Source organism: Dipteris shenzhenensis, chromosome 6 (genome assembly GCF_047967505.1).
Source record: "Dipteris shenzhenensis isolate YYH24624 ecotype China chromosome 6, Dip_SZ_1.0, whole genome shotgun sequence".
In the NCBI taxonomy this organism is placed as follows: Eukaryota; Viridiplantae; Streptophyta; class Polypodiopsida; order Gleicheniales; family Dipteridaceae; genus Dipteris; species Dipteris shenzhenensis.
This window is the reverse complement of record NC_141601.1, coordinates 47,686,444-47,693,792: the sequence shown is the minus strand read 5'-3', so window position 1 is coordinate 47,693,792 and position 7,349 is coordinate 47,686,444. Positions and strand designations below refer to the sequence as shown.

Genomic DNA, 7,349 nt, shown 5'->3' with positions numbered 1-7,349 from the left:
GGACCCCAATATCTTGTACAACTTCCCAAAGTATAATTTTTTGAAGGAAATGACATAGGAGGGATTTTGCTTCCACCTCTAGTCATTCAATGACAACTAAACTCCGTTCCTGACCCCGCAGTCATTTAGTGGTCCACTGCAACTGCCTCATCCTCTTACTCCTCCGTGATCTCCCCGACCACAATCAGTTGATTGACGACAAGCTCCATAATCTCAACAACCAAATTGTCTTCAATCCCAACATTGGCATCTCTCAGTTCCAGGACCTCTGCCTCTACCTTCGAGTCTGCAATCTCCATGGCCATCACATTCGTACATACGAGGACATGCATGCCACCTACTTTTGGAAATTTTGCTCGTACTTCACCCGGATCACACCCCCACCAATTAGACTGCTACGAAGTCCTCCAGACGGCAGTCCTCTGCACCTATCTCTTGCAACGCGGTTGATCTGAGGGCGACACAGCAATAGGAAAGGGGGAATGTTAATAGCCACAGCCACAGAATGCATGGTACAGTCACAGAATGCATGGTAATGAGTGATTAGAGGTGATTAGGCTTCATGATTTACTTCAACGGCCGCAGCCATGGATGGATCATAGTTACAGGCCCTACAGGTTTTCAGTTACGCGCTTTATTGGTTTTGAGCCCCAAATGGCTTAAGATCGACCTCGCCAATCGAAGTTTTGAGCCTCACATCCAGGTTTTGCGGCTCAAATGGCTTAAGACCCAAATGGGCAAGGCTAACACAACCACTATTTGGGGATTAGGGTAGGAGCACCTCCCAATGCCCAGATTGTCCCAAGCGCTCTTATATCGTTAACACAAGTGCTATTTTTGGCACACGGAGAAGCGTAACAATAGGAGCTGCAATAAAAAGGGGGAAGGAAAGGATAGAGAAGATGCCTTGGCACCTTGTGGGCCCAAGAGGCTTGTGAATGTAAAGAGAGGGAGAGTGCAAAAAGGAAAAGAATCAGCCCTCCCTTCAAAAGGTGACTTGTATAAAAGGCCAAATTGTTGACTTTGGTCTTCATTGTTGTATGCACAAGTTTGGAATACAAGCTCCCTCTTCTCTTCAACAGTGTCTTTGGGTGTTCTCTTGTTTCCCTTATAGTGCCTTTGTCTTTTCCACTCCATCCCCCTTCACTCTCTCCTCTCTTCTCCCCTTCTCCCTCTTCTCTCCCTTCTCCCCCTTCCCTCTTTCTCTCATGGAAACATATTGCAACAATATGGGAGCCACTGACACACGCGGATGGCTCATGCATTGCTCTCACAAGGAGTAGCTTGGAGTGGAGGCTCCATCAGCATTCCTTCAAGATCCTCATGACACGTGAGTCACCGTTGAGACTACACAATTGCAGATATTTTTACCAAACCACTCGGGAAAGAGCTTCTGGAGAAACACTGACAAGCTCTTAGTTTGGCACAGAGGTAGGACATTCCCATTAAAGGGGTGTGATGGAATGTAATGTTCAGTCCTTCTTCCATTCCGAATAATCATCATCTTAAGGAAAGGCTACTTCATGATGTTGATCTTGAGGGAAGGTGTTGAGGATTCATTTCAACATCATGTGATCATATGTGCATAGCATGAACACAAACGAGTGCTAAAAGGCACAAGGGTTGGAAACCCTAACCCCAACCCTAAAGGGGTTTATATTCATTCTGTTCAACTAATACAGTGTACAATTAGTCATTTGTGGTGTGCTCTCTAGTTGTTCCCTCTCTCCTCATCTCAACTCTTCTTGTCTCCCTCTCCATATTTGTTTAAAAGGAACCTTCTAGAAAAGGCTACACTAGCAATCTTTAGCAGATTAGCGAGGAGACTATCCTCACCTGTTAAGGGAATGTTTTCATAACAAAGAGTAATGTGGGCTACAAAGAGGTGATTTATTGTTGTAGGGATGCTAAAGGCAAGGTCATGAGAAGATTTGCATATTCAATAGGAAGAATGTGTGGACTCTAGAGAGCCTAGAGATGTCCTTTTTTTCCTGGCATATCTCCTTAAAGGTATCTTGGATCACTCTAAGGAAGGATGTGGGGTTAAGCTAGTGATATTCAAGAACACACAGTTAGTTGCACTAGTAATCCATTTAAATTTGTCCTTATTCAAGCTTTATAGAGAGGAAAGAGTAAAGGTAATCCACTAAAGGACGGAACCAGGCCTAATAATGTTAGCTCATGAGATAAGATGGAGTCTTGGGTCTCAAGTTGAATGGGGAAATAAAATTCCCACAAATCTTTCTACATTGTGAGTATTTGCTGAGCTGTTTTTTATGCTACTCCAAGAGCTTTGCTGGAATACAAAGTCTTTGCTATTGCATCTATCCAAGGCTAGTTGCATGGCTACTTTTTAACATAGGAAAAAAGGAGAGTTGCTAGCTTTGTCTAACCTAGCTATGAAGAAGAATTTCATAAGGCAGTTTATATCACTCTCAAGGTTAGGGGTAAGCCAGGAGGATTTTGATGACATGTTTTGAACAGTATGGATTTTACTACGGAAGATGCTTCTCATCCTCACAATTGCCAAGAGAGTCTCTAGCTCTTTAAACTTGAGAAAGGTCATCCCATCTCAACAAGCTTTCATTTAAGGAAACATCTGGATTTAGGGGGTTTTAGGGGATGTGTTTAAGCCTTTGGCCACTAACCTACATAGTACTTTGGATTCAATGGCCTTTAAGTTAGGGGTGCAAACATGGGGCCCCAGTTTCTCAAAATACTTAGTAAACTTATTAATTTAGTTAGACTATAAGGACACGTCATAGGAGGAGGAGATAAAAAGACTTCAAAAGGTGTATACAAAAAGGAGTTTATAATAGGACAATGCTTCCATCCAAATTTAAAATGATTAAAGTAAAACTATGTAAGATTACACAATCCCTAAAAATGCGAAACAAGGTTAGAGAAGTCTTAGAATGGCCATTTTCTGTGCTAGGTCCATGCCTTTATAGAAGTTGTTTCTCAAAAATGCCAAGATATCTCCCTACCAAAAAACTTTCAATGTAATAAGCAAAATATTGAAAGAAGATGTTCTTCTTAGGCCCCCTAATCTCAATAAGCCATTTCTCATATGAAGTCATGCATCTGATCAATTGCATTGTGCAATTTTGTTGCAAATAAGATGAATGTGCTTATTGGAGGCTTATCATTGAAGTCATCTAATTACTCACAAATCTTGAAACTAGATGTACTGCTACTGAATCATAATTCTACTAATAGTGTGGTCTATTTTAAAGATACATCCTTATGCATATCATACTCAGTTTGAGTTTCAAATTTACCATGTAGCAGTGTTGTTTCTTCAAGATTATTCTTTTGATCTTTCTTACAAGCTTGGGAAAATTAAATTAGGTTGCAATCACTTTGTCTTGTTGTCCAATTGTTGCTCAAATGAGATCAACTTCAAATGATTATTGCAAGAAATTTTTATGTCCTCCTTTACTTTTTCCACAAGATCCTCCTCCTATACCTTCATTTGATGCATTGAAAATCTACACGAGTCAAGATGACAAGATTTGTAAAAAGATTCAACGTATAAATATCACATCTATATTTTTTAGTGGTAGATGGTTTGCTATGTTTCTACAAGCCACCTTTCCAAAGTCGAGTGTTTGTTCCAGTAGCACTTTGGGACAATTAGTTGCATGTGTTCCATGATGGAGCATTTGGTGTGGGCATCTAGGCTTTTTCAAAGTATCAACAACAGTTCATATAAAGTCAAAGATACAATACTCTTTTCATCTATATTTGAAATTCTTGGTTTTCAAGTCACCCACAAGGAAACCAAGTGGAGAATGCACTCTTATCTCTATTTCTCCACCATGAGACTCGGTAACCTATGATATAATGGGGTCCTTTGAGACCTTTTTTTTTTCCACAGACCCACCATGGTTTGCCACCAAGGTCCGATCGAGGGGCAGAGCTGTCGAGGACCTATGCGCTCTGAGCAGGATTTGAACGAGGGCGACCGCTCGGATAAGCGGACGCCCTACTGCTTGAGCTACCACCATAGCTCCTCTTTTGAGACTCCAGCAATAGACACCAATTATATCATAGTTTCGACTCTTGCTGAAGTCCCTTTGAGATGTACGCAATAGACAATAATTCTATCATAGTTTTTGTAAATCTACCCACCTAGCCATGGTCTGGTCAGAAACGCTACATGCGACAAGATGTGAACACGAGGAGCGAGCTCCGAGGCAAATGCGGAGGTGGGGATGCGCCAATTCAATCATCTATAACAGTGTCAAAGTTGAATCATAGTTTTGACCGATTATTTGAGATTTCAAAGCCGACCGAGCCTTGGGGCAGAGCCTTAGGGAGTCGGATTGTTGAAGTGAATATTGACAAAGTCAAACTTGCAAGAAGAAGCAATGAAAAGATAAACCCAACCTCTCCGTTGTTCACATTTATTTTCTCTTCGAACTTTGCCGGCGTCAAATCGAACCAGTTTCCAGATCTGTAAATTCCTCGATCTCGCCACCATGGACACTGTTGATAGCGTCGTCAAGCCCGTCAAGGATTTTGCCAAGGATAGCTTTCGCCTCGTCAAGCGTTGCCACAAGCCTGACCGCAAAGGTTTTCCCCCCTTTTCGTTGCCTTTTCTGTTTTGGTCAGATTTTGTTGTGTGAATTGCGTTGTGGATTTTTGCTTGACAACGTAGAATTAATCTTTCCTCCCCCTGAATTTGTGCAGAGTTTTCCAAGGTCGCGTTCAGGACGGCGATCGGATTCGTGGTCATGGGTTTTGTCGGCTTTTTCGTGAAGTTGATTTTCATCCCCATTAACAACATCATTGTCGGCTCTGGATAGGTGCGTAATGTTTTTAAACCTATCTGTTGACTAGCAGGTCTTTTCGCTTCTAGTATTTTAAATCCCGTGGAACACGGATATTCCAAGGACTATCCGTCCACACATCATGCACGGAGATTTATGATACGAAGTCTACTGCAGAGGATTCGGCTTTCCTGAAGTCGAATTCTCTGGTTTGGGTTTTGGAAATTTCTCAAGCTAGAAATGAGCAGTTGGGCCGAGCCTGCAGGGTCTTGATCTCTTGTAATTGACAAAATTTGTGCAATGCGTGGCTGTTGTAGCTGTCATTCAATGAGCAGCATTTGCTCAAGCTGAATGTATGCATTGCTTGGAGGAAACAATCCTCTTTGCATGCTTCAAATACTTGCTGTAGTCACGATAGGGGAGATAAAGCAAATAGCTGTGGTGCGGATGGGTACTGGGTAGCATCTACTAGATCTTAGCGGTTCTGTTTTCTTTTTTGAAGATAAACTAGCATTTGATCATTTGTGTGATGTAGTAAACTTTTTTTACTGTGCAGGTGTAACAGGTCAGATTTGGAGGCAATTAACATTGTTGAAGAGAACCGCTTTTGGGACAAGCTGAAGTCCTCATTCTTTCAAAGAAATGGGTTTTGAATGGTTGAGGTGAAGAACCTGATATCAAGAGTGAGCTAGTATCGCTTGTCCGAGGCACTCATGCACATGAATGTGCTACAAATTTTCAATGAAATAGTGTTGTTTTTGTTTACGCTCTCAGATGCTCCATTCTCTCTCTCTCTCTCTCTCTCTCTCTCTCTCTCTCTCTCTCTCCCTTCTCCCTGGGAGAAGACATGATGATTATCATGCTGTGTAGGTGTCATATGGAAAAGGAACTTCTACTAACTGGTGCTAATGAGTTTTCAAGTACTAATAAGACTTAAGCAATAACACTCGAACTGGTGCTTTGTGGAGCTTGTATGAACTGTTGGGGCTGTCTCTAGCAAACAGCTGCCTTTCAGTCATGTTCTGCCTAAAGTTGACTACAGCCAAGAAAAAGTTGCAGATGGCCTGGTCAATTTTTTTTTCCTTGAGGCAAGGCAGGGGAAGGTACTCTTAGAAAGCATGCTCGACGTTGTCAGATAAAGGGTAATTATGTCAGGTTTTAGCCTACTATTGCTGTCTCACATTATCTATTGAGGATGTATTTGGGTTATAGCTGATTACTCTCCTTTATCAGGAACTTTCCATAGGGCTAAGGCTATGTATTCAATCTTTGCAATCTATTTTCTACAGGCAGCACTTGACATATAGAAGTAGTACTCGGCCTTACATCGCTGTGATGAGTTCTCAGGTAACACATTAGATTAAATAAAGCTAAGGTGGACTTTTAATGGAGTTGTTGCTAGGAGAATTTTAGAGTACGATTTCAGCTTAAAATATACGTTATATGTATTAGCTATGATTTTAAGGAGATGGATTTATAACTAGTAATTGATGCCTTGTACTAGTAAAGTTAAGTCTTTTAGGGAGGGCAGGGGTGGAGAACTTACGAAAATCACAATGTTGTTTGGCGGCCTTAAACTTTCAAAAGACCATAACTCTTGTTTAGTTGTCAAACAAAGAGTGAAGTGCCTCTTCACGTTTCAAAATCAATCTCGCCGATCAAGAAGGTTACTCTTGATTTCCAATCGAGGACCTAAAGCCTTGAATTAACACTTTGATTCATCATCCAAGGTGTCAACAAGTTTTTCCATCATCCGATTCTAACTGGCGACTCTTGCCTTTTGGCTCAAGTCAAGTATAGGATTACGTATTGGACTTGGGACTCTTGTATGTCAAATTATATTCGGGTCACATATTTGGATCTAGTTTCGGATCCTAGTTCTAGATGTCTATAGGATTACGTGTCATCTAGGTCTTGCTTAAGACTCTTGCCTTTTGGATCCTTGTTTGGGTTCTTGTTCGGATTCCGCTTAGCTTTTTATCACTTGCCCTGTCATCGACTCAATGTGGGTCTATGACAAACGTTGGATGGGAATGCTTTATCCACTCGTGAGAAAGACCCATGGTCATTACAACGTGTGAGTCCCTAGACAAGGTGATCAATCAGCTGTCATGGCCCCCACTCACAAATATCGCTATCTTTCAAGAAGGATGGGATGTTAAGGATGATTACATTGCTAAGAGGAAAGGGACTAATGAGATGATTGTCAATGGTCCTCTACAAATGGAAATTCAGTGATAGACAAACATGGAAAACTTCTACTAAGAATCCATGGAAGTATTGGGATGGCCATAGTCAACGGTAGATGTCAACCCGATAACCCACATGTTGTACTAACAATAGCCAGCCTTGGTGAAAATGTTGATGACGTTCTCTTCCACCTGGCAATAGATCAAGTTTATCAATCCATCCTTGATCAGCGTCTTGATGAACCTCAATGTGTTGCATCCTAGCATGGAACCTCGAGACCTTCATAGCTTCATCCCTTTGTAAGACCGTGTCTTCAAGGTAAACCATAAATACTTGCATGAAGCCATACATGTTGATCAATACTCTGCCTCTGTTGAGGACATA

General features: G+C 41.5%; 1 protein-coding gene across 1 annotated transcript; it reads left to right on the top strand.

Annotated features, from left to right (window-relative positions):
• The first annotated feature begins 4,369 nt into the window (after window positions 1–4,369).
• On the top strand, window positions 4,370–5,540 carry LOC147901259 (protein transport protein Sec61 subunit gamma-like). Its single transcript, XM_087376072.1, has 3 exons — window positions 4,370–4,578; window positions 4,696–4,811; window positions 5,332–5,540. The coding sequence occupies exons 1-2, from the start codon at window positions 4,485–4,487 to the stop codon at window positions 4,809–4,811; spliced, it is 210 nt and encodes a 69-aa protein (XP_087232198.1). The 5' UTR covers window positions 4,370–4,484; the 3' UTR covers window positions 5,332–5,540.
• The last annotated feature ends 1,809 nt before the right edge of the window (window positions 5,541–7,349 follow it).